The sequence below is a fragment of the Merops nubicus genome, unplaced genomic scaffold (genome assembly GCF_000691845.1).
Source record: "Merops nubicus isolate BGI_N331 unplaced genomic scaffold, ASM69184v1 scaffold1061, whole genome shotgun sequence".
In the NCBI taxonomy this organism is placed as follows: Eukaryota; Metazoa; Chordata; class Aves; order Coraciiformes; family Meropidae; genus Merops; species Merops nubicus.
In genome coordinates, this window is record NW_008585986.1 from 5,588 (window position 1) to 32,038 (window position 26,451).

The following is a 26,451-nucleotide window of genomic DNA, read 5'->3' on the forward strand; positions in this document are numbered from 1 at the left end:
CATGCTGCTGCTGGGGGGGGACGCCTGGGGGACCGCACGTGTTTTCCGGGGACACCTGGCTGGGCTGGCCCTGTGGCGGGGAGCCCTGTTCCAACCCCATCTCCAGCGCCCGTTCCTAGAAGAGGTGGCCGGTGGGATGGTGGGGCTGGCTCTGGCCGGTGGCTTTGCCACCCCCGAGGAGCGCTGGGCGCCTTTTCGGGACGGAGCTTTCCCCCAGCAGCGGGTGCTGCCGTTCCTGCCGTCCCCCATCCTGCGGCCGCTGGGACCTCCCGCCTGCGGGCAGACCGCCTGCGACAACGTGGAGCTGGTCTCCCAGTACAACCAGCACTGGCCGTTGCGGAGCGGGAAGGTGGTGCGGTACCGGGTGGTGAACCTGGCAGAGGATGACGGCGGGGGGGCAGGTCTGGCGGCAACACTGGGCGCTGAGCGAGGCTTTCCGACCTTACAACATCTCCTGGCAGCTCAGCCTGCTGGAGATACGCAACTCCTCCCTGCGCCGCCGCGCTGTCCTCCTGGGCTGCGAGCCCAGCAAGGTGGGCAACGAGCGCTGCGACCCTGAGTGTGAGCATCCTCTGACTGGCTACGATGGTGGGGACTGTCGCCGGCCCGGCCGCTGCTTCTCCTGGAAGCGCCGTGACGGCGTCTGCCACATGGAGTGCAACAACATGTTGGATGACTTTGATGACGGTGACTGCTGCGACCCACGGGCTACCGATGTTGCCAGGACCTGCTTTGACCCCGACTCGCCCCACCGGTAGGTGCAGGGCTTGTGGAGGGGGCGGGGGGGTGTGTGTAGCATATCGAGGGTTGGGGTGCACCCTCTCCCTGACACCCACATTGTGCCTCAATGTTGTTTCTGACTCATCACTTTCCAGAGTGGGAAGGCAGAGGAGTGTTTCCCTGTGGGAAGGGTGTGCTGTGCCCTGCTGTTAGGTGTTTTTTCCCAAAAAAGTGAGCAGGGGGTGAGGAAGAACTGCCCCTCCTGGGGGGATTCCCAGTGCAGAGTGGCACACCAGTGGGATCATGGGCATCCCTGGGGTGGGCAAAGCCACTTCATGTGAAGGGTGCTGCTTCCCCTGGTCCCCCAGCATGGGGTGCAGCAGTGTGATTGCTGCCCCTTCCCCACCTCCCCTGGACATTTCTAAAAGCCTGATTTTTAAATTTTTACTCAAAAGGCCTTCACCCGAGTACTGGGGTGGGTAGAAGAAGGTGAGGCTGTGAGATGGTCGTAGCAGGACTTGGTAAGGTCTGAGTTGGTTGGCGTGCATCAGTCTCCCTGAATCTCACCTTGGGGGGATGATGCCTGCAGGGAGATGCCCTTGTCTGGGCAAGGAACAGGGTGTGTTTGGCGGGGGGGCAGATCATACCCTGCACCTCAAAGCCAGATGGTTAGGGAGAAAATCCCTCTTTTCTGTCAAAGCACAGGGTGGCTGCTCGGTACCAGAGGAGAATGTCTGCCTTTACTGTGTGCCACAGGTGCACAATGCCCTGCAAATCCCACGTTGTTCCCTGGAGGGTCAATGTGCAGCATTGGGGGACCCTGCTTTCCCCAGGGCCCTTTAGAGGCTGCAGCTGAGGCGGGATGGAGATGGGAACCCCTGCATGATGGGGGACCCTGTGCTGACGGGGACAGTAGCCCCGGCGCGGTCGGTGGCTCGCGCATGCCTGTCCTCCTCCCCAGAGCCTCTGAAGTGCCGGCAGCCCCACTGATGGCTTCCAGCGCTCGAGTCTCTGCCAAATGTGCTTTCTGGCCAGAGATGGGGAAGGGAAAAAAAATCTTGGCTTTTCCTTTTTTATTTTAAACCATCTCTGTCTCAGTGTCAGAGAGAATTGTTCATTCCCTGCTGCCAGCTCCTGGTGATGGTCAGAGACGTCCACTGGAGCGGGAGCGGCCCAGTGCAGACAGCAGCATCTGGGGAGACAAATTGAAAAGGAGGGTTTAAGGGACATGTTTCTTCTTTGATCTTCTTGTCTCCTTCGCTTTTCTTTCCCTGGACTGTGGGAGCAGGTAGGCTGTGGCCATACATCCTTTTCTCCCAAGCCAACTTGTTCTTCCTGCTGCTTCCCGGGTGGGACATGGAGGGAGGAGGGAAGCAGGCATCTCTGCTTGGGTGGTGGTGATGTAAGAGGAGGAGCACTTCTCTTCCTCCCTTCCTGAGCCTTTCTCACATGTCTTTGAGTTGTCTGAGAAAACACAGGGGAATGATGAGGAGGAGTCTTTCTTCTAAGGCATCCTTTTGGCCACAGAACTTCTGTCCAAGCATCCCCCTAGAAGATTTTTCACCACTCATGGATGTCTCTTTGGCAACAGTCACCATCACCACACTGTGCTTGCCTGTCCCCTTGTTCCCCATCCCTGCGAGCGAGCATAGGCAGTGCTTTCCTGAGCACAGGGGAGAGGAGTGGCTCCCTGCCTGCACCACCCTCCGCTCATGGTGGCCACAGGCATGCAACACCACTTGGCCTTCCCTTCAGCAGGGCAAAGGCTTGGCCCTTGTCTTCTGTGGGCAGTTAGATGTTTTCATCCCCAGACAAGAAGAGCTCCACCTTAAATTAAAAAAAGGCCAAATTTTTGCTGGTATGAATCAGGGCTTCCATTTGTCAGGATTTTCCCGTGAAAGTTGGGAAAGCAAAAACAAAACAAAACAAAACAAAAACCTTGCTTCTATGGGAAAGGAATGGGAAAATGGGAACACTAGGGAAATAACAAATCTTTTGCAATTTTCTTTCTGCAGACCTCATTGGCCTGTGCAGAAGACAAGATTGATTGTAGGCTAAGCTCTGAAAAACAAAATCCGGTGTGTCTGGCATTTGGGAAATGTGAGGGTATGAGCTGAATCCTGCTTCAGCTGAGCTCTTCTGAGCTGCTGATGCCTTCTGAAATGGCTAGCCTATTCAGAGATGCAGGTGGACACCCACTCTCCCTGGGGTCATCCCTGGTGAGGGTACCCTGGCTCCTGGAGAATAATATCTGTATTTGTGTAAAAACCACTGGAAAATAGGTAGCATAGGTTTAGAAAAGACCAAGGTGAGCTTGGCCAGGTTATTGGTGTTCCCCCAATGTTGGTGGATGAAGCCAAAGGTACACAAGCAGGTGACCTTAGCCCAAGATGTTTTGTTCAAACCTGCATTTGCTTATAATGTACTACACATAAATGAACCTTTACAGGGAGCAGGGCAGTTTGGGATCTTTCAGAAAGATTTTTAAGATGGAAGCCAAAACGGGAGAAATAATGTGAAATAAAATTTAACAAACTGCCGAAAGGCATCAGAATAGGAGCCAGGTGCTTTGATGTGAACAACAGCTTTGGGTCTGTAACTGGGGGAGGAGAGCTGGCTGCTGCTCTGGCGGGACGCCTGTGCTTTTGGATACCTGCTGGAGAACCTCATGCCAGAGCCCAGGAGGGAGCTGTGGCTTTGGGAGAGCTGGGGGAGAGGGAAATCCTGCTGCAGGTGATGCTCTCTAAATCTCGTTTCAGATCAAGGTGGCAAGATAAAAATTTGGGAATCTTTTTCATGGAATAAGTAAACTCTGCTGTGTTTTATTTCAAGGCTCTCACAAAGTGTGGTTTGGATACGAATCCCCCTTAGTACAGCCAAAAAGAACCCAAATGAGAAAGTCAATGGGACACTTGGCAATTTCTTACTAGCCTTGTAGGCAGATTCAGTCCATTTAGATGAAGGATCTTAATACTTTGTCTTGATTTGCTTAAGTACTCAAGCAAAAACTTTTACCATCTTAGCACACCCATCATGTAAAATCTCTTTCCCTTAGGCAGCGGCTTTGAGAAAGCCAAATGAGAAGGAGAAGCCTTAGGAACAGTGGTAGCTCCAGTGCTTCTTAGCTAGCGGACATCTCGGTGTTCTTCCAGGGCCACACTTCGTATTAGCATATACCCTCACCCAAGAATAGCAGGGAATGGAAATGAATTTTGTGAAGAAGGATCTTAAAGCTGTGGTGGCGATAAAATCTGCTGGAGCCAAGGTAGGAGCTGCCACCAGCTCTGGGGGAGAGGATGGTGCTGAAATGATGGCAGCATTGCTGTGCACAGCGCAAGGCCATCGAGCCACGTCGCCAAGTCCTTCCTGCATCCCCTCTAGCAGTGCATGGGATAAGACAAGTCCTGCTGTTCTCTGAGCCAGCTGGGCCACCACCCACATGTAAAACCCACCGTTGGGATGGTGTGCTTGTGGCTTGAGGGAGACTTGAGCAAGAACTCGGGTGAACAGCTGAGTGTAGATGTTCTTGAGAGGTACCACAGCAGGAGCTGTAGGAGGCAAGTCAGGGACTTCTCATCCACCGTGACCATATGAAGAGGAAGGGGACAGGCAACAGCAGGAGAGCTGCCTGCTGTCATTCTTCACCCAGTCTTGTCCTGATTTAAGGCGTTTTCCAGGAGTTGCTGGCAGGGCAATGCCAGGGTCTGCAGTAAAATTTGCCTTGATTTGCTGCAGACACACATCTTCTTGCAGTGCCTGAGTGCTGTTGTAATTGGTGCTCTTGGAAGGAAAGCAGCAACAGCTCATTAACAGCAATTAACACTCAGCAAGGGTCCCCCTCGGGCAGTTAGTCAATGAGAGTCTGGTGTGTGACACAGTTTAATGTGAAGAGAAAAACCGGAGTGGAGTCTGGAGAGCAAAGTGGATAAGGGCAGAGCTGCTGGGCCTTCTGTCTCACTACCCAAAGGAACAACCAAAATAACCAAAAGAGGTGAAAAATTACGAGTCATCTCCAGCCTCTTGGAGGCATCCACAAGGAATATCCACAGCTGGGATATTAAAGTGTACCTGAGTAACAGGACACTCGATGGGCTTTAGTGCAAGCTTAGCTGGCCTCCTGTCCAAAGGGAACAGATGCTTAATTGGGTTAAGGCTGCTTGGGAGCCTCTCTGTTTAATCAGTGTCTTCAAAAGCTGATCTAGATTAACCTCACTGAATGTCTCTGGTGGACAACTCCTGAGGATGAGTGACTCACTCTGAGTTATTCTCTGTCACTTAAGCAGCCCATTGTCAGGAGATGCTCAGCTGAATGTGGCTGGACTGATAAGATAAAAGGTGTGAAATTGAGAGCAGGTGGGGCAAGGATAGAATTTTGGGGCAACAGTTGACCCACCCAGATGTTAGTCCCAACGAGGTGGTAAAACAGTTTTCAAATTCTTCTACCTCCCTTTGTTCCAGGATCTTTCTCACAGGGAAAGAATTCAAAATTATACACCTTGGGAAATACCTGAGGTCACCAACACTGCTGCATGGCACAGATTCAACTGGAGATGGTAGGTGCCTGCAGACACCTTCTTTTGTTGCTTTTGGTAGTTGGTCACTTCAAGGATGGATGGACAGGGTGTATTATGTGCGAACTGTTGAATTCACTTCCTGTGGGGTGGAAGAGACTATATGCTCGTCTTATGCTCACACAAGGAAAGCAGGTAGGAGGTATCCCTGCTCAGGACCTGAGCTCTGGGTACATTTTAGCTGTCTCTGGCCTGTACCCAACTATTGGCCTGATGTTCCCAAAGGACCAAGCCTCAAGTGCTGGACTCAGGTCTTGGGGTTTGTAAGTGTGGTGGTGAGGAGGTGGGTGCTTTGGACAGACCAAAGGTGGCAGTGATGGGTTCGCTGGCTTCTGAGCTTGTTGCTTCTCCTCTCTAGTTTACCTGCTGGGACTGGGGAGCCCAGTAATAAACAGGGCTTTTTGCTGGAGCCTGATGGTTTCTTGATGGATGCTTTAAAGTTTCACGAGAGTGGTTGGATTTGAGCTCATCAAAAAATGTATTCTTTCCCTGTAGGAAAGCCCACTCTCTCTGAGGTTTCCCATTGATTGCTGATTTCAAAACTTGGCAAAGATAGAACAGATTTTCCTTGGTAAAGCCCATTATATCAGGTGAGCAAGAGGTGTACCAAGTTGCTTTGTGATGGGACTTGGAGGCTATAGCCATGTGAACATGCCTCTGTGTGACTCATTGCCCAAAGCTCTAGCTTGGGAGTGAAGACCTGAAATTTACTTTTGACCTCACAGTACATTGGAGAGTGTTTGCCAAGTTACTACCTCTTAGTACGTGTCTGGTGTGTTGTGCCAAAGGTGAGCCCACCAGGAGGATTTTGCTCCCAACAAGGAAGGCTCAAGGTAGTGAGAGAACACATTGTGGACTTGGTTGGTGTCACCTGGTGGGCTCTGCTGAGCATTTCCATTTATGTCATTGGAGAACTGCACAGCTCAGATCCTGGCTTTTGCCTTTGCTGTCCCTGAAAGATATATTTTGTTTGCTTAGTCTTCTTATTTCTTCTTTATGGTTCCTTTTTTATTTTTTTTTTTTTCTTTCCTGTGCAGGCTGCTCCTTTCCTTCCATGGGATGTGCTTTGTCTGTCCTTGTGTCCTTTGTATCTCCCAAACTTTACCACAAATGAGTTGGGCACCCCAAAGGTCTCTTTGGAACTTTCCTTCTCACAAAAATGTGAGAAAAGGAGATTATAACCTCTCCAGCATGAGCTGATGGACAAAATGAAAGGGTAGCTATGGGCTGTAACCTCAAGTGATGAGAGGTCCACGAGAAGAAGATAAGGAGTGGCTGAGGAGGTGGTGATGAGGGCTCCAGCATGGAGGCACACTCTCAATGGCACATGTAGTAAGACCAGGGTCTGAGCAGAGGGTTCCATATCACAGTGGCTCCTGGTGAGATCAGAGCTTTGTTGTGTTACCCTAGAGAGCAGAGGAGTGGGACTGGAAGAGGAGGACAAGGAAGTGGAGGTGTCCAGGTCCAAGACTTCGTTCTCAGCCCCTGGCTTTGGTGCTTGCCAAAGCAGCTTGCTCTGTCTAGCAAGCTGCAGCATACTGCTGCCATACCCAGATCTTTTTCCATGTGTTTTGGGGTGCTAAAAGTAGGAAATGCAATTTAGAGTAATGCAGTTCTCTCCTTCACAAGGTAGAAGGCTTGGGGGTTTATTTCCAGTAAGCCTCTGCTGGAGGATGACTCTTGCTCAACCCTGCAAACTTTCCTACAAGCATGGAGCTGTCAAGCAGTGCATTCCTCAAGGAACCTGCCATGTCCTCCCAGGGGTGACCATGTCTCTGCAGGAGAGGGAGAACACAATCTACATGTGAGCAAAGGGAGAGGACCCCTGCCCAGCAGCTGTAGGCACCCTGGGTGCTTTTGGGGAAAACAGCTGTCCCAGATGTGAGCTATTGTTCTACTGCACACCACTGTCTCAGGGGCTCACTTGAGGGGGCCGATTGTATTGGGATGACAACTGTGAAGGAACAGCATGTATCTGATGGCTGGGGTGGGGGGATGGATAGGCTGTCAGTCTTTGTCCCGATGTTCAGCCCTCCTCAGGGCTTCTCCTTGTACAGCCGTGTCCTTGTCCACAAGCAGAGAACTCCACCCAAGATCCAGGCCAGGCTAGTGAGAGCCCAGGAGCCAAAACAGCAGGGTGGCGAGGAGCTCAGCAGCCCTTCGGTGGGACGCTGTCCGCTTGGCGTTGAAGGGGTCTCTGGGATGATTTAATTGGCGTTTGGGTTGGCAGGCTGAGCCGTGGCCACTGGACTCATCAAGAGAACGTACTGCTTTTAGTTTTACTTGGCCCAGTCACCACCCTTATTTAGGAAACCAACCTGCCCCTTCACAGAGAGTGATGGGGCGAGAGGGAAAGGGTCTGGCAGAGCCCAAACCCACCGAGATGGCACAAGGCAGAGGACTTTGCTGGGAGGCTTTGGGGAGTACGAGGGTGCTGAGCCTTTGGCTGTCGCCTGCCGAGGGCTGTGCTGGAGACTAGAGGCAGTCTTGGATTTTTTTCCTTTGTGGCTAACGTATGATCATTACATTACAAAACTTCCCCAATAAATTATCTTGTGTACTTTTTATATCCATGGGGAAGGCATTTGTAGAATGCTGGCTTGTGCATGCCGCAATCTGGCTGGGACACCCAATCGCCTGGACCTAAAAATAAGTCAGAGGCTTGAGACTTTCTTTTTTTTTCATTAAATAAAAATAATAATAATAAAAAAAAATAAAGGGGGGAGAGATGTTTGGCTTGAACAGATTTCTTTTTCTCTTTGTCTCGATCACTTTCTTGACCAATATCAAGGCTACAAGTTTCTGCACTTCACTGAGAAGTTTAGGATGAACTTAGCAAAGTTTTTGATCTTTTAGCGAGACTGGATATTACCATAACGGTGAAGAGTGCCTGAGGGGGGTTATTGACCTTCCCTTCTCCAGGGTGAACAACCCCAGCTGTCTCTCCCTGTTCTCATAGGGGAGGTGCTCCAGCACCTTGGTCATCCCTGCCCAGCAAATTCACCCACTGTTGTCAGCCCTGTTAAAGGATCCTTTTGCCAGTGCCCAGGAGCTTTCAGTCTGAACAGATGAAGCAATCCAGAGACTGGAAGGGTGGCAGCCTGGTCTTCTGACACCCTTTAACTGACTTCTTCTGCAAGGCAATGCATGTTGCAGCCTGCTGTGGCCTCATCTGAACATCACAAAAAAATCCTTTCCCAGACTTACAGCATTTGTGTCTCCCTTTCTGCTCCCCTACTAGTCAGGAACGCTGGATGAAGGAGACTGACTTTTGCTTACCACCTGGTGGTCACCAGAACAGTTTGTGGAGATGACCTCAAGATAGGGGCTCTGCCTCCCCCATCCCTTCAGAAACCAGTTCGTGGGCTGGCTTCTCTGCACCAGCCATGCCTTCTTTCAGGAGAGGACCAAGGTGCCTCCTGCTGTATATTAGTACATGCCTCTCCCCAGCCTCGACTGGTCCTAGCACAGATCTCCATAGGCACTATGTCTCCTGAGACCTGCTGCTGAAGATGGTGCTGGTGATGACATGCATATGTCCCAGCTCTTTGGGGACAGGCTTTAAGCAGTAGTGTTGCACATCCTTGCTGCCACATATGCTGTAGGGTCATCTTCCCCAAGTCCATCCAGTTCACAGCTCTCCCTCTTTCCTACCAGCCCTCTGAACTCTGTTTCACAGAGGTGGATGCTGTGAGAGAATGGTGGGAAAGGAGGAGGCACCTGGTGAAAAGCTGGATACTTTCTTTCCATTGAACAGCAGTGAGATGTGGGATTCTGTGATCTTGCCCCCCAGTTATGCAGCAATGGGATGCTGGGGCTTTGGCCTCCTTCCTCATAGTCCCTGGATGGGGAAGAGAAACATTTAATGAAAGGAGAAGAAGCTTCTCAGTCCTGGCTAAACACAAAGCTAGAGAGGATGCTCTCATTTATGCAGCTCCCCTTTGTCTGGAGTGTCTTGCTGGACCTCCTGGCCCTGAGACTCTTCCCAGCCATGTGAAGCCCATGAAGTGCTGGGGGAGACCAGGAGTGTTGAACCTACCTGTGTTATCCCTCTGCAGATCATGAGCTGTGCTGTAAAATCTGGCAGTAAAATTCAGGCTCCTGGGGACACCGACCTGTTTGCAGAGACATTAATATCTCCCTAAACATGGAACATTGCTCTGTTTTATTGTGTGGTGGTGTTTTTTTTGTTTTGTTTGTTTGTTTGTTTTTATTAATTCTGCAGGCAAAAAGTAAGAGAAAGCTGATTTACAGGTCTGCTCTCATGGGTTAGGTGGGACAGGGCATATCTGTGCAACCTTAGACAGATGAAATGTGCTGTAAAGCTTGTGCCTGGCTCAGGACTACTTTTTTTCAAATTTTATTTTGCTTTGAAACAAACAATCCAGGCAGAAAGTAAACCATACCTGGCTTTGTTTAGCTTGGAGCTTGCTCCCGAATAACTTGCTACTGTTGAGTTCTCCCTCGCAAAACCGCAAGGGGCTGCAAACACATTTCTCCATTTCTCTCAGCGCTTCTCGCTCGCCCTCTCTCACACATGTTCTGTCTAACGCCAGTGGCTCATCAGCCAGCATCAACACTGTCAAAAGAAGGCAAGCACTTACCCTGCACCATGCAGGTAGTGAGTCTCCGAAGTGTGTGGATGAGTGCTGGGCTTTGGAGCCTGGCTACCCAGGGCAGTGCTGGGCTCCCCTCCTGCCCCAGGCTCCTGCATCTCTTTCTCCCTGGCAGGGCTCCTTTCCTTCCCCTGAACTGTTCCAAACTACATCTTTAACTCCGTTTCTTCTGAATTCTTTCAATTAATTTCCCCCAGCCACTGCTGTTTCCCTGTTTTCAGGGGTGATGTTTCACTACAAGAAGGACACTTCCCCACGGTGCTGGAGCGTGTCCAAAGAAGGGCAACAAAGCTGATGGAGGGTCTAGAGATTAAGACTTCTGAAAGCAGCTGGGGAAATTAGGGATGTTTAGCCTGAAGAAAAGGAAGCTCAGGGGAGACCTCACTCTCGACAGCTCCCTGAATGAAGGTTGAAGCGAGACCAAGAGATCAGTCTCTTCTCCCAAGGAGCAAGCAATTGGACAAGAAGAAATGGCCTCAGGTGGTGCCAGGAGAGATTTTGATTGGACATGAGGAAAAATTTCTTCATGGAAAAGGTTGTCAAGCCCTGGATCAGGCTGGGCAGGCAAGCAGTGGATTCCCCAACCCTGGAGGGACTTTAAAGCTGTGTGGATGTGGTGATAAAGGGACACAGTTTAGTGGTGGACTTAGCAGTGCTGGGTTAATATTTGGACCTGAGATCTTAAAGGTCTTTTCCAATCTAAACAATTCTGGAGGCAGGTGAATAAGCCCAGTAGGGTTCTATTACTCAGACACACCTTGAGGTTTGCATGCAGAGCCTGCACTTGGCCAGCAGCCTCGCTCCTTCCTTGTGTGCTCTTGGGATTCAGGGGGTGGAGGTCAGTGTTGCTCCAAGCAGGTGCGGTGTTGTGGATCTTCTTGGGGATGGCACTGGGAGTCACCTTACTGTGGTGGCAGAAGGTAGTGACCTGGAATATTTGTCTCCTTTGCTTATTCTACTGATGAGGAGGACAAGCAACAGGCTGTGGCTCTGAACTGATTCCCACTTTGTTGGATTTTTGAAGGAGAAGGCAAGAGAGAGCAGGAGCACAGATGCCTTTTTGAAATTTGGGAGTTTCCACGTCCTTGGTTTTTGTCTTACTTGTTCTACGGCACTGACACATACCCAACCTTGCTGTCCTGCACACTCATGGCTTGGGGTGTCCTCTTTGTAATGGCTGAATTCACAGGCTGATTTCACACGGATAAAAACTTTGGGCAACTGTGTTCCTGAAGGCTCACAAGAAAGGCAGCCAGGAGAGGGGAGCTGCCCCTGTGATGGGCAAAGTTGAGGACTAATTAATTGCAGCCTGTGTTGAGCCCTTGTAGACATTGGAGAGCTGGAGGCGTGATCTCTACGTGAAATAAGGATCAGGGATTAGTCTGTTGCTTCCAGGATTACTTCTTAGTAATTTATAATCTCCTTTGGTGTTCGTTCCTGTTGATGTTTATGGTATGTGCTAACCTCAGATAAACCAAGATTTGTGCCTGGGAATTTCACTGTAGGATCATCAGCTGGAGCCTGTGGGTTGAGTTTAAACCCAGGATTCTGAGGCACGAGACTCCCAGGGAGTCTTTTTCAGCTCCCAAGGAGCAATCCCTGAGAGCAGTGGAGGTACATGGAGGATGAGAGGGGGTCCATGTGTCCTCTCCTCCCACCACAAGAGCAGCTGGGAGCCCAGCTGCTCTGAAAACCTGACTCTGCATCACTGCCTGGTCTAACGAAAGACATCCCCATACCTTGATGGGTCTTAGATGGGTCGCATGTTTTAAGATGATCTCACCCATGAGGCAATGGTAAGCCTCTCCAAGGAAGAGATGGCCATGATTCACTCAGATAGAAATAGAAAGGCCAAGCAAGCAAATGGAAACTCCCTATTGACCAGGTCCTTGCAATTTAAAAGGATTTTTACTACCACTTCCAGTATGCATTTGAAAATCATATGCATTTACTCTTACATACTACAATCAGATAGTTTTTAAGCCATTAAGGCCCATTGGGTCAATAACCACCATTTTCAAAAATCTATTAAATACCCATTTCCGTGGAAATAGCTTTTACAATTGATCATGGCTACCAACTCCCATTAAAATAAACCCCAAATGCTATCAGCTCCCCCAAGATGTAGAGCACTAACACACAGACTGCCAGGACAAATTTATCCCAGGGGAAAGTTGATGGCCCATTATGCTTAAGCAACATAAGAATTGTCACATAAGCCAGGAAGTTTATGGACTTGCATGGATTTGTCCTTCCTGAGGGGGTAAAAAGGAAGGTTCATGGGCTAAATCAGTACTAGTAACACAAGCTCGAAGCCAGCCTCCTGTGAGGTTTTTGGGAAATGTTTGACTTATTTGTGTTAACTTTCAAGTGGCTTTGCTTGCCTGGCAGAACACAATGATGCTTTAGGGATGAAGTGCTGTAAGAAATGCTGTATTTGTGGGTCTTTTCTTGGTGGCATGGGGTTTTCCATGTTGAATTATACAGGGATGTTACACCTCTGAGGCTGTATGAGGAAAGCTGTTGGGAAGACGACATTGCAAAGAGGAGGTCCTTGTAGCCCTTTGGGGTTACTGGTGTTGTGGTGGACCCTAAAGCAGGCTGTGGGGCAATGAACATGGTGGGATGACAGGGGATTCCTGAAGTTTTTCTGAGTGAAAAGTAGCCCAAGAGATGGAATGCTCATGACAAGGGGCTTGACAATGTATGGGAGAAGGGGTGGGAAGAGTAGATGTCTTCACTGCAGGGATGCTGGTGGCTCTTTCCATGGATGGGAGGTGAGAACTATGCCTGTCAACTAAAATGTATTGTGGTGCAGAGACCCTGAGGGTCCCTGTTGAGCACCGGTGACGGAGGGTTGCAGTTCTGGCAACTTTAGGTCACCTCAGGAGGTGACCAAAAGGGCTAGGACCCACTGATGTGGCTGTTGTGCCCTCTGAGGGCAGACTCCAGTTTCCAGGGAATGCACCAAGGATGAACAGAAGCATGGGAGGAAAGGTTTCCAGCCCCAGCTCCCAAGTCTTGGCTCCTCAGAGAAGCACAGGAAGGAGCTTTGCAATCCAGCTGTCCTTTCCCATTAGAGCTTTGCTGCTCACCATCCCTGCCAGACAGCAACAGCCCTCAGGACATGGGCTGGCTGCTGGCGTCGGCCACAAGCTGCTGTGCCCCCTGGGAGTGGAGGTCAGGTAGTCCCTGCCGAGCCAGCAGCCACACTGCCCTTGTTCACCTCCCTTTGTGCCTCCTTCAATCAGCTTCACCACAGTGCTCTGCTCCCTCCCGCAGCCCTGGATTTCTCTCCTGTCTGTGCCTGATCCTGACCCAGCGCTCCTCTTCCCACTGCCCTGCCACGTCTCCAAGCCCTTTCTTGCTATGGGGCCTCCTCCACGAGGCCCTTTCCCTCCAGCAACGTGGTGCTACTGGATGGTGTTTGTGAGGGAACAGAGGAGGCAATGTAGTGAATTGGTCCCCTCTTCTTAAGGAAACTTAATGTGAGGCAGGTGAAGGGGAATATGTGGGTTCCTCTCCCTGGGGAGAGTGTAGACAGCTATCCCTAGACAAGTGTTGTGGGATTTCTCCTAGGATCATAATGTGATGGCTTCCGTGTCAGGCACCAGGACCATTTGACCATTTGGGATTGTTGGTGGTTGGTCTTGGTGCTTTGTGCAGTGCAGGACTGACCCCTCCAGGAGCTCAGGAGAGACTCTAGGTCTTAATCAAATAGCCACAGCCATGCCTGGGTCCAAATGAGAGACTGTCAAAAACCTTACCTCCTCCTAAGATGTCCTAACAGCACCCCAGTTATACAGCCAGAAAACCTATGGAGGCCCATGGAGAAGTGCTGGGATTTCCAGCAAAGCCATCCCAAGAGGAACTCAGACAGGCCGTGGTGCCCACTATATATGCACAGCAACCAGTAGCTGAGTGAGTCAGTAAGCCAGTTTTGTCCTGAAAAAGCACACACCATGAAACCAGTGGCTCTTAGTGATTCGAGCACTTGATGCACGTGTGATTAGTCTATGCTGAAGGAAAAGCCACTGAATATCCCTGTCCCTTCAGAGGAGCCCTGAAGGGAACTCCCCAATCCTGCAGTGCTGGTCAGAAATCCAAGAGGCTGGGGAGTGATGATGCAGATGCTTTATCATCTTCCAAGAGAAGCCTCAAATTTGGCAAAGCCTCCAGTGAGAAGCCACAAGAAGAGGCTGTATCTGAAGACAGCCTTGGAAGGAGGAGATCAGAAGCTCTACTAGGGGGGTGCACACCCATTGGCATGGGTGTCCCAGGGGTACCCACCATGCTGTGAGAGCACAGCTGTGGGTAAACCTCTCCTGAGGCTTATTCTCATATGCTCAGTCCAAGTGGAGAACCAACCTCAGTTCAACCCCCAAAACACAAGCACTGGTGTGCCACGTGCAATCAGCCTTAAAACTGGTCCATTCTCCCTCACCCTGTGTGTAAGCAGTCAATAGAGCTATAACAAGATCCAGAGGGGAAACCAGTGTGTGGCAGAAAAGCAAACAGTCTCTGAGCAGGCTGGTGGCGAGGCATTAACCTGGCTTTCCAAAAGTCAGGTGCCCTGGTGTGGTACCAGAGCCAAAGACAAGTCCTTGAGTCTTGACTGTGGCTTCCCAAGAGAAAGGCCAGCAAGTACAGCATGCCTTTGTCTGCATTCACACTGGCAGGGACTGGGGACATTCAGTGCAGGCAGCTGGTTAACACTTTGGCATCCCTGGCAATGTATTCAGACCTTGCCCACAGAGCGTGTTGCATGCCCCTCACTGACCTGCAGGTAATCACCTGTGTTTAAGCCTTTTTCTTTTTTTTTTTTTTTTTTTCTGAAAGATGGGCTTAGAGGGTGAAAGTAATAATATGGAGAGATTTATACCTGAAAGTCTGCTGAAATCTGCAGGTGTATTTAAGGTCTGTCAGAGAGAGGACACCCACGTCAGCCTGTCTCTTTATGATCTTTGTTCAATCTTGTAGATATCGCTCCGTGTACCATATTCATAGAATCATGGAATGTTTTGGGTTGGAAGGGACCTTTCAAGGCCATATAGTCCAACCCCCCTGCAGTCAACGGGGACATCTGCAACAAGAGCAGGTTGCTCAGAGCCCTGTCCAACCTGACCTGAAATGTTTCCAGGGATGGGGCATCTACCACCTCTCTGGGCAACTTGGGCCAGGGTTTCACCACTCTCATAAAAAAAAAAATAGTCATATATCTAGTCTAAATCTCCCCTCTTCTAGTTTAAAACTACAGTTTCTTGTCCTGTCACAACAAGCCCCGCTAAAATGATTGTCCTCATCTTTCTTAATAGTTGTTCTCCAGTCATATGCCCTGTGTTCAGTCTGTCTGGATTTGGGATGGCAACTTCCCAGGCTCCTGCTTCAAATGTATTCTATTCATTGATTTTTTTTGTTTATCTGTCAACATTTTGCTTTCTGTACTTCTCCTCCTGTTTTTTTTTCCCCATTTTCTGTATCCCTATATCCTGCCCCCTCAGAGTTTGGACTCAGGGCCACCTCCCCAGCAGTTCATCTTCCCTCCCACCCTGCCCAAGTGGCACTTCAGCTGCCATCCAACTACTGCTACCTTTTTTTGCCTTTATCTTGATCTGTACTTTGGTGCCATGCCCTTAACCTTGCTGTACCCTGCTGGAAGGGAAGTCTAATCCTCTCTCACAATCCTGAATAAAGGAGGAGACCATCCATTAATTTTGTCCAGGGATACAGCTCAGTTTTGCTGAGCTTCAGCTCTACCTTCCCTGCTCAGCAGATCTGCTCCTTTATTCTGCTGCTTCTTTTGTTTCTAAAAGTGCTTTTATGTTTTGTTTTCACTGGAGTCAGCTTGATTTCAGGGAATTCCCATTTCCCCTCACTCTCCCTGGCATCTCAGATGCAGCAGTGCTGCTGGTCAGTCCTGTTTTTCTATTCTTGGTCTAAGATCTGCCTTCATCCCTCCATTGAAGCGAATCTGAATCAGCTCATTATTAGTTCAGGCCAAGTTTTCTGTCTCTCTTCAGCTCTTCCATAATTTCTACACTGCTTACCAAAACCAGGTCTAAAATAGCATTGCCTTTGGCTGATGTGGTGATGATTTAGTGAATAACTTTTTAGCCAGCACTTCCAGGAATAGCTAGGCTGGGCCATTGTTAGCAGCGCTTATTCTTCAGCCTATCTCAGGGCAAAATACCCTGCAGGGCTTTCTGGTCTAACACTAATGTTATTGTCTTTCTTGCCCAAATCTGACCTCAAGAAATTGCGTACTACCATCTGATGTAACTGGGAGTTTGCCTGCTGTGTGCTAGTGATCTGCAGCCTTCTTGATCCCTTTCCCCCATAAATCTAGACGGAAGGGTCACAGCCTTGAACCACAACTTGTCTTTTTGTTCCCATTTGCAGTTTTGCCAGTGTAACTCTTTGACCCTGTAGAATCTGCTACTGCTTCAGTCTCAAAGCCAAATCTAGTTCCCACATGGAGATTGAGGGTTGCCCCTGAATCCAACAGGAATTGCTCCTGCATAAGGGAAACCCCTGATCCTGAAGGCCCTCATGTAGTAGTGTTTTGCTCTGTCACCCTTTTTAACATCTTGATACATCAGCCACTCATGCAAATTTTAAACTGTCACTTAAGCAATGATGTCTGCTTCCCAGGCTGTTCCACTCATGCTGTCAGTGCATCAGAGGTGGGTTTTTCCAGGCATGTCCAAGAGGTATGTCGTGCTCTCATCCCTTGTGTATCCAAATGCTATTTGGCTGGAGTCCAGCACCTGGTGAAGCTGATGAGAGACTCCTGAAGGCTACAGAGGGTGGTGTTCTATCAGTGTTGTGCCTCCCATGATCCCAGGGAAATGTCTGTCAGTTCCTTCACCTCTTGCATGTGTTTTGTATCTGGCTGTGTTACCAAAGCCTGTCTGGATGAGAGTAATTTGGATGTTGTTGCCTTGCCAGGTTGTCATGGTGCTGGCAATGATGTTTGTAGCATACCAGCATAGTGCTGGACTGGAGTTGGAGCTCATAGACCATAGTCATGGGGATGCAAGTAGTCTTAAGTACAGAAGGACTTCTGCTTTTTCCTGAAATTGCAGCATTTCCCCAGCTGCATTGATGCCAGAAATTTCAGGGCAGGTAAACCCAGAGCGTAAGGCAGCTGCGGTTTCAGAAGCCACCATCAGTCTAGTCTGGAGGCAGACCAATAACCCATCTTGGCTTGTGTGCCATGCCAAGATGGTGCCATGTCCTGTTTGCTGTAGCAGTGGGCTTTGTCTGACTGTGACAGGGCAGAAGGGAGGCAAAGCTGAGCATTAGCTGGGAATCCATGTGCGGGGAACAGGGATGAAGATTCACGAATTCTAGCAAAGAGGATTCATGTATGCAAGCTGAGACTCCCTACAGAGTCACCAAGGAGAGGAGTCACAGAATCACAGCGTGGTAGGGCTTGGAAGTGACCTCTGGAGATCATCTCATTCAAGCTGCTTGCTAAAGCAGGGTCACACAGAGCAGGTTGCCCAGGATCACATCCAGGCGGGTTTGGAATCTCTCCAGACTCCAAAACCTCTCTGGGCAGCCTGTTCCAGGGCTCTGGCACCCTCACAAGGAAAGAATTTTTTCCTTCTGGTCAGATGGAACTTCCTGAGTTCCAGCTTGTGCCTGTTGCCCTTTGTCCTATCTCTGGGCACCACTGCAAAGAGTCTGGTCCCATCCTCTTGCCCTCTGCCCTTTAGATATCGAAAAGCATTGAGAAGATCCCCTCTCAGACTTCTCTTCTCCAGGCTAAACAGCCCCAGGTGCCTTAGCCTTTCCTTGTCACAGAGATGCTCCTGTCCCCTCAGCATCTTCATAGCCTCTGATGGACTCTCTCCAGTACTTTCTTGTCTCCCTTGAACTAGGAAGTTCAGAACCAGACATAATACTCCAAATGTTGCCCCACCAGGGCAGAGTAGAGGGGGAGGAGAACCTCCCTTGATCTACTGGTCATTCTGTTGTTAATGCACCACTAGTGCATCCTTTGGCAGGGGTGAATGGGAAGAGGTTCACTTTGGATTACTGTCTGCAGAAACATCTCTCCATGCTGATTACAAAGAGAGTTAAGAGAGTCTGCTCTCTGAAAATATTCATGCCGCTTGATGCAGAACCTGTCTTCAGGGACTGAGTTGTACCTTTTGGGCTTTTGGCTGGTGCCTCAGAAGCAGGGTTTCTGTTTGTTGTATTGACCCTTTGCAGCCTTGAGAGTACATGTTATCAGTACACCAAAAATGTTAGTGGCAGGCTAGTGCTCATTTCTGGGAAAACTGAGAGATTCCTCGTCGCCAACAGAGGTTTGGGGAAAAAGGGAGCCTCCCTGCTTGGGGGGAGTAGGAAGAGAAATTTCTTTGTGGTGGGTGAAGGACATGAAAGCAGAGCCAGGAATCCCCTGTGACTTCATTAGACTGTATGGTGAGCTGGAGCTGGCTGGGTCTCAAGTATTTTCCAGCTATCCATGGAGGGCACTTGGACGACTTCCACCCAACCCCACTCCCACATCCCCTCTAAAAAATCTACAGGGAAAAGACTCCTATTTTTGAATTGCAGTGGAATTCCTGTGGCATTACACACTGCATCCTTTGCCGTACCCAGAGAATTCGTTTTGATTTATGGTCCTGTGTGGGGTATGTGCTGGCCTTGCTTTTCATTCAGAAGTGCAATCTTTTGTGTTTCAGTGGTACTGGCCAGTTTCATGGCTCCAAGATTTCCTATTATGATATGCATGACAGAGGAAAGTGCTTGCTCCTCTTCTCCCCCCTTAAACCACATCAGGCTTGTGTTACAGCTTAATTGTCCATTCTACTAACCTGTGAATTAGAAGATCCTCTCCTCTCTCCCACCTGTTCACCAGCAGTGGTCCTCTTGTTGCTGTATGGAAAGGCAGTAACAGCTCTGTCTCTCCAGAGTATGTCAACTCTTCTCCTTTGACCAAGACAACTCAGACCTCAGCTCATAGATATAAGCATCTACAAGTACAAACATACTGTCTGCACCATGGGCTGGGACAAAATTGTCCAAGGAAAGGCATGAGAAAGGGATGTAAGGGTTCTCCAGGGATGCTTGAGATCATGGGTGGAGCATGATTTTTTGACTGACTAGAAAGGAAGCATTGGGTCTTTAGACCTTAGTGTGGTAAGGTCTAGTGAAGTAGTAGTTTTTCATGCAAAGCTGTAGTCATTTGACTTTCCCATTTGATGTGATGGGGTGACACAGAGAAGATGGAGCAGGATGCTGAGAAGTGATGTATGATGATAGACACAGGTTGGAACATGAGAAATTAGATGTATGATGATAGGTTGGGAAGCAATAGACACAGGTTGGAACATGAGAAATTTGAATTAGACATTAGGAATTTATTATTTTTTTTTATGATAAGGGTGTTTAAATACTGGAATAGGTTGCAAAGAGAAATTGTGATACCACTGTGTTCAGAGCTGTCCAGGTCTACAGTGGACATGGCCTTGAGCAAGCTGATTTAGTTAGACCTGTTTTGAACAAGGGAGTCAGACTAGATGCCGTGTGGAGGTCCTCTCCATCCAGAGTTATGAGTCTCTGATTCCACTATTCTAGGTGACATCATCACTGAAGCTGTTGCATTTGATATTCCTTCCCTTTTTTTCTGCAGCCTGAAATGTCACATCATGACAGCACATCATTACATCCCATACAGAGCCATGTACTCCTAACCCAGCATCAGGGTCACACAAGCATCAGTGTGACTTCACTGTGCTGCTGTAGATCAGTACAAGGTCCAGTCTTTTTCACCATCTTGCTTTCTGCCAACTGTGAGTCCCACAAGTAAAACAAATATGCATTGTGGTACTTAAGCCTGCCTTAGAGTCACATTGTCAGCTAGGATCATTCAGCAGAACTTCAAGTCAACGGTATCACAGGTCAGCACTGTCATGACAGAGGCCCTTATGTCTGCACTGTATCCCTCAAATATCATTTCATACTATCATTTCATACGGTCTTCATGCCCATGCTCATGTCTAATAATGACGTCTCTTATCCCTAATCTCTCTCTGCTGTTGCCCACACTCTTCATGCAACTCCACTCTCCCAGGGTTGCAAATTCTCCCCAGGTCAAGGTGATATTACCATACACCAGCTGCTCACCAATGAGTTTTGGATGCTCTTGGAAAAACATTTGGTTTGAACCTGGAAAATCTGCTGACTTCTTTCTGTCTCTCTTCTCTCCTCTGCCCCATTCTTTGGGGTTGGGTTTTTTTTGCTATTATGCTGTGCCTTCATGTGTCCTTCTGGCCTTCCTTGTGTTTGTGTGTTAGCTTGCAGTGCCCACCCTGCTGTAAACACAATCTAGGTTGAAATACTTTGGTCTTGTAGGCATTGAGAAGCTACTTGGGGAGCAGAGGAGAGGGCAGTCATTTAGGCTGTTTGTGGAGACTGAAGACTGCTGTGCCTTCCCCCCGGGAAAATCACAGAAGCGCTGAAGAAGAGGGAGAGCATGACCTTGGCAGTAAGCGACAGGCCAAGACGCCAGTTACATGCTCCTTGTCTAAGCTAAGGATACCAGTGGGAAATGTCAAATGAGGGGAACTGCAGTTGCCCATTCTAGAGCTATTTTTGTCTTCATCATGTCTTTGGGGATGTCAGTGGGAGGATATTTGCGCTTTCCGTGCCGTAGTAGGTGAAATGGGCTGGCTTTCCTCTTCTATCTGAGCATCTCTCAGTGCTAGAATGGCTCTCCTTGACATAGCTCTGAACCTTCCAGATCTCTCAATGGAGGGAAGTACAGTTATTTATAATTAAGGGTTGACAAAAAATGGTGCTAGTGCCAAGGGAATAGCAGGCGGCAGCCAGAAAAGCGTCGTCTCCAGAAGAGGGGCAGCGGGAAGATCCCTCTGAATAGAGCTGACGTCAGCTCTCATAATTTGGACAGCCTGGAAGGGTTTGGGGCTATTTTTCCAAGATATCATAGGTCAGGAATCAACATTATTTTTAAGTCTGTGTCCCCTGAGCAGCTCTGGTACATGAAGGAGACTTTCTCTCCCCCTTCCCCCTCCTTTATGCTCTATTTCTATGAAATTTTTGCTTCTCTTCCTTCCGAGTCATGCCACAAATATGTCCTTCAGGTTTATTTATTCTTCTCCCTATCTATTCCTCCCGGCCTGCTCCCGTCTTGGTTGGGTTGAAGAGATGGCGTCAGCGTGGCGCGTGTCTGGGATGCTCAGGCGAGACATCACAGAGAAGAGATCATGTTCTCCTAATTTGCCGTTTCCGGTTGGGAGAGTTTTCTCTCCGCAAGCTGATGTGGCTGGGGAAAGTGTTCTGGGAATGCTGCTTTGTGGTGGGAGATCTTGGGGCCTGGTGAAGACAAGCTGGTCATCTCATCTCACCATTAAATGCTGTCATATAATCCAGCCAAGATTTTCTAAAGTGATTGAAGTTTTGGAGTTGCTTTGTTGCTGGGATTGCGAGTGAGATGTCTCCAGTCCGGGATGGCCTGTTGGGGCTGGCTGTTAGAGGAGAGGCAGTTAGCAGACCCTGATCAGCCAACCCCTCCCAGTCAGCAATGGCTTTTGAAATTCTCTGCTATTTCAGATCCAGGGAAATGGCAATCTTTGGGTTTACTGAGCTCTGCTCCATGTGCCATCCTGCTCTAGTCTACTTCTGGAATCTCATTCTTCTACTTTTTTTCCCCACTTTTTTCTCTTTCTCTTCCATTTGCTATAGCAACCTTTCTTTCTAAACAGCTCTGTCAATATAATAACTTGACTAGGGATCTTGCCATCTCAAACAGTGTATTTGCACATTTCTCATTGTTTTCCCTTCACATTTCACATCTTGAATGAGAGCATACCTTTTCTCCCTTTGAGCCCATGCTCAACTCGTTGTCCTTCTTTCCATAATTCAGTGTGGTGAGGAATGCCCTAATGGACATCACTTTTACAGAAGCTGCTCATTCAGATATAGCTGATGTGCCTTCATGGCTAGTCCAGTGTAAAAAAATGATCACATTCCCTTCATAATCTCTCCGTGCAGCTCAGAGATGCCAATTGCTCCTGGAAGCACGGGAATAAGTGAAATGCTTTCCACCACCTTAATGTTGCTATTGGCCTTTTGCTGCAGGTTTAGTCATTCTTATGACATATTTCCACAATGGTGCATTTCCATCATCATTCGGCAGGGGTGTATTTGAAGCCTTTCCATGAGGGCGGTTTTCTTTTTCCCTACTTAGAATCTCTTCAGTTAATGGCTTCACAAACCATCGGTCAGGATCCTCAGATTTTGGAGACTTACACAAGTCTAAGAGACTTAGAGGCAATATCTCCTAAGGCTACCTGTCCTCTCTCAGCCCATGAGGTTAATGGCACTGATGATGGAAATGGTAGTACTTGATTTAAGAGTATTTGGCATCTGCAGCACAGCCCAAGGTTCTACAATCCCACTGCTATTATTATTGGAATTATTTCTGTTGTTGTTATTGTTAAGTTAGAACCTGATTATTTTACACAGCTGAGGACATGAACTCCCTAAAGATCAGTGTTGAGACTGTGGGTATACTGGTGAATGCAATATAGATCTCTGACCTGTGCAAAGTCAACCTAAGAGTTGAAGAGTAAAACGTAAATTTCCTCATTGCTATGTTGGTTTGTATGGGTTGGGGTTTTTTTGTTTTGTTTTGTTCTCTCCAAGCACTGAGACACGCCATGTTGTGAGGATCATTTGATGGACACTCAGATGTACCTATGGGTATTATTGTTCTGCTGCAATCTCTATTGCCTACCCATCTCTCCCAGCACATTACCTTTACATGCTCTTTAGGAATGGATGTCTTGGATATCCCTCATCCACTATATTTTTCTGTTCCTGCAGCTTTTTATTCCCGGCTCTAAAGATGGGAGGAGAGATAGCCAGCAGTGTTGTCAGGAGGCTATCCTCATTGAACATGCCCTTTGATGGATCTCTCTCCAGAGATGTCCCTCTTTCCCCATTAAGCTTATTTTGTGAGCTCCTGTGTTCCCCTGCCTTGGCTCCTGCGGACATCCCAGACCTTCTCTCAGAGAAGATTCAGATCATGTGCAGAGAGAGCTATTCACGTCAAGAGGGCCCTGCTGTTGGCTCTCTGCGCGGGCACCCAGGCAGCATTCTTCTCCAATATGTGTTTTGAGGAGAGATGGAAGAGATTTCTTGGAGCAAATTCTGAGATAACTTTGGCTTATGCCTCTCCTTATACAATACAGAGGGATGGGGATGAGGATGAGGGAGCAGGTAGCTTGATAAATTATGTGCCTGTGCTCTGCAGGGACCCCTTTTTCTTACCACATGCCTCACCTCTGGCATACTTGTTGTCCTGGGGAAAAGGACAGTGGAGGGACATTGTTATAAGCTTCTCCACACAGAGTAGAGAAGCTGGAGAAGAGAATACTTCACCCCAGCTCTCAAAACCCTCCCTGCTCCAAAGAATAAGGTTTGACATCCATTCCTGCCCTAACATGTAGCAGGGATGACCCCTGAAAACCCTTGTTGGAACCAGCTGGAGTTCTGGATTCCTTTCTCTCCTTGCACCTTGAGGAAAATTTGTTTCCCCCTCTACCTCAAATTCCACTTCTCTTTTCCTTAGCAGGGCTGGCCTCAGCATTTCCTTTCTTCTCTCATTGTTTCTCCTCCCATTTTGTCTCCTTTCATCCTGTTCTCTGGGGTCTTTTCTGTCCCTGTTGCTGGAGAATCCTCTCTAAGAGTAGAACTTGTCAACAAAGCTACTGTAATTAGCAAATCTGCATTACTTCCTCCCACCAAAACACCTTACTATCAGAACCTACACCTTACAGAGCAGAATTAGTAGTGTCATGGGACATCCTGTTGAAACTTCCTGAATTTTGCCTTGCTTTACTGAATTGCTGTTGGTTTTGGAGAGTTGAGGATGGGGTGTCCAGGACTGCTGCCCTCTTTCCACAGCAGCTACTGGTGGCTCCTGCTTTCCTCTTAGCTTTGTTGAAGTCTATGCTGATTATATCCTCTCCCTTGTCCTTGCAGGGCATATATGAGTGTGAAGGAGCTGAAGGAGGCACTGCAGCTGAACAGCACCCACTTCCTCAATGTTTATTTTGCCAGCTCCGTGAGGGAGGAGTTGGCTGGTGCTGCCACTTGGCCATGGGATAAAGAGGCCCTTAGTCACCTGGGTGAGTAAGCTACCCCACTCTTGGGGTCTCAGGGTTGCTGGTTTTCCTCTCTCTTGGCTGACTTGGCAAAAAGAGGCAGCCACCCGTTGGCTCAACATTGAGGATGTTTAATAAGAAGGTCATTGATAATGGGCTTTGGGTGTACCAGTAGCTGCTGCTGCAGGGAAGGGAGCTGCCTGTTCTCCATGTCCTCATGTCCTTTTTAATGGTGAAGAGGGTGAGACAGTGGGATGGAGAGCCTGGGGAGAGCTGCAGGTTCACCATCAGTGCAGCCTCTGAATAAGGGCTTGGAAACATATTTGGCTTCTCTGTGACCTTACAGGTCTACCTTCCAGGATTCTGGAAACAGTGAGCTTCCCTTTGCAGCATGCAATGACAGGTAAACCAGGAGTGTTGGTGATTTCAGACCTGAAACTCCAGAACTGAGTGACTCCAGAGCTGGCCAGGCAGTGAATGCTGGCCGGTTCCAAATCCAGCTGCAAATGTGAATATGACTATTGAATTAAACTGGTTTTATAACTTGGCTTACTACCTGCTGGAGGTAGTACGAGGTACTAGGTTCTCCTTGGCTTCAGTGAATTCCAGGCAGACTCTTAAGGTCATCAACCCTGGCAAGCTACAAGAGTCAAACTGGCAACTGCTTCACTAGAATGTAAATGTGTCGTGTGTTTTCTCCTACTTCTACTTTTTCCTCTTTTTCTCTTTTTCCTGCCTCTCCCTCTACCTCTTCAATGTCAGAGTTTTCTGGAAAAGCCCTTTACAGTCAAAATATCTAAAGTCTTTTTCAATAAGCAACTGGAAATAATTACTTCTGACACCTGCATAGCAGACACAGACCTTCTGCTTTTGTAAGTGCATGTTGTTGAAACCTTGAAAGTTTTATGCTGCTTTTAAAGACTTGTTTTAAAGTTCTTTTTTTTGCCAGTTTCCCCTCCATCAATGAGTTTCAGGATTTTTTTTTTTTTCAATAGCATATTGCCACAGTTGCTTGTTGAGGAAGGCAAATCTCCATGAAATTTATTCCTTCAGCTTCCAAAAATCACTTCTAAGGCTCAGCTTGACAATCATCTTGCTACAGCAAGTGCTTCAACCACACGTGTTCTCTTCAGACCCCTCCCAATGGCTTGCAAGGAGTTGTACGGAAGGGTAATCAGGGTGACTGCTTTCATCAAAAGCTTGCATTTAGCTCTGTTCTCAGAGTTCGTGTCCAGCCAGGGACACAAGAGGTGGCACCATCTGGAAATGTTGGATCAGAGTTTTACCGTGGAGCTTCAGGAAAGAGTAGTGTTGTCTTGGCTCTGGTGCCAGAGCTGTGAAGTCTGAAGCTGGTTCTGAACTCCTCCTCCTTCTTTGAGGCTTTGCCACAGACTGACGACTTTGGTTCAAGATTGTACTTGGTTTTAGATTTAATGAGCTGGGGAGGGTGGGTGGTGGACTCTCTTCTCTGGGAACAGTAGGCTCCACCACATCATCAAGTGTTTTGTACCACACACAATGTATGTTGTTGTCTAGTGCAGAAGAAACTTGGGACTGAGCAAGTCATGAATATATGGCTTTTGACAAAACCACTCACAAGAGGCTACTGGAGAGTCTGAGTAGATGTGAAGTTAAAGCAGTGAGGAAAGAACAAGAAAAACCTTGGGAGGAGTAAATAGTAGCTTGAGAAAAATTCCTGAGCCTTAAGGACCTAACAGTGGCCAGGGGTGGAGACACATCTTTACACAAGAGAGGGGTCTGTCTCCAAGAAGATTTTGCTCTGTTTGTCTCTCCAAATTCGATTTTCTTAAATGTCTTCAAGACAACTACCATGGGACTTTTTCTCTCCAACTACATTCCCTTCTTCTATTTTAACATTTCCTCTCATCCCACAGCTCACTAAACATACTGTTTCCAAACTGTTCTCCATCAGTTTTTCTCTAGATGTTTTCTAATCTGCCATCTGGACTTTGAACTCCTTAGAAACCATTCTTTCATCACTTTTGAGTGTGTCATTCAAGAGGATTCTCCTCATCTTCCTGTTGGTCTCTTCACTTTCTGGAAGTCTTCAGTGAACTTTGTTTTTCATTCCCTTCTCTTCACTTGTGCTTGTTTTGGGCTACCAGAAATGAAGTGACAATTCCTATGCTGACCACTTGCAGACCTCTTGCTCTCCTCCAGATTATTTTCCTGAGTAAATGTGAGTTTCAGACAACCTTCCTGAAGGCTTAGGAATGGTTTTACATTTTAGGTGAGGAATAACACAAACCAACAGCAACCACATTCATTGAGCCACAAGAGATAATTACTGCCTTGGAAAGGGTGAACTGGTCTTTGACACTTCTATAGGCAGTATTTCAACTCCTGTGGAGCTCCTAGATGGAGACAACTTGCAGCCGG

At 48.3% G+C, this 26,451-nt stretch overlaps 1 protein-coding gene across 1 annotated transcript in view; it reads left to right on the forward strand.

The window, feature by feature from the left end:
- Window positions 1-26,451, forward strand: part of LOC103780790 (pappalysin-2-like) — a gene marked incomplete at its 5' end in the record, with an annotated part of 89,302 nt that overhangs the window by 283 nt on the left and 62,568 nt on the right. The window contains 3 exon segments of the mRNA XM_008948480.1: window positions 120-390; window positions 392-754; window positions 23,930-24,075. Coding sequence (XP_008946728.1) covers window positions 120-390; window positions 392-754; window positions 23,930-24,075 — 780 coding nt within the window.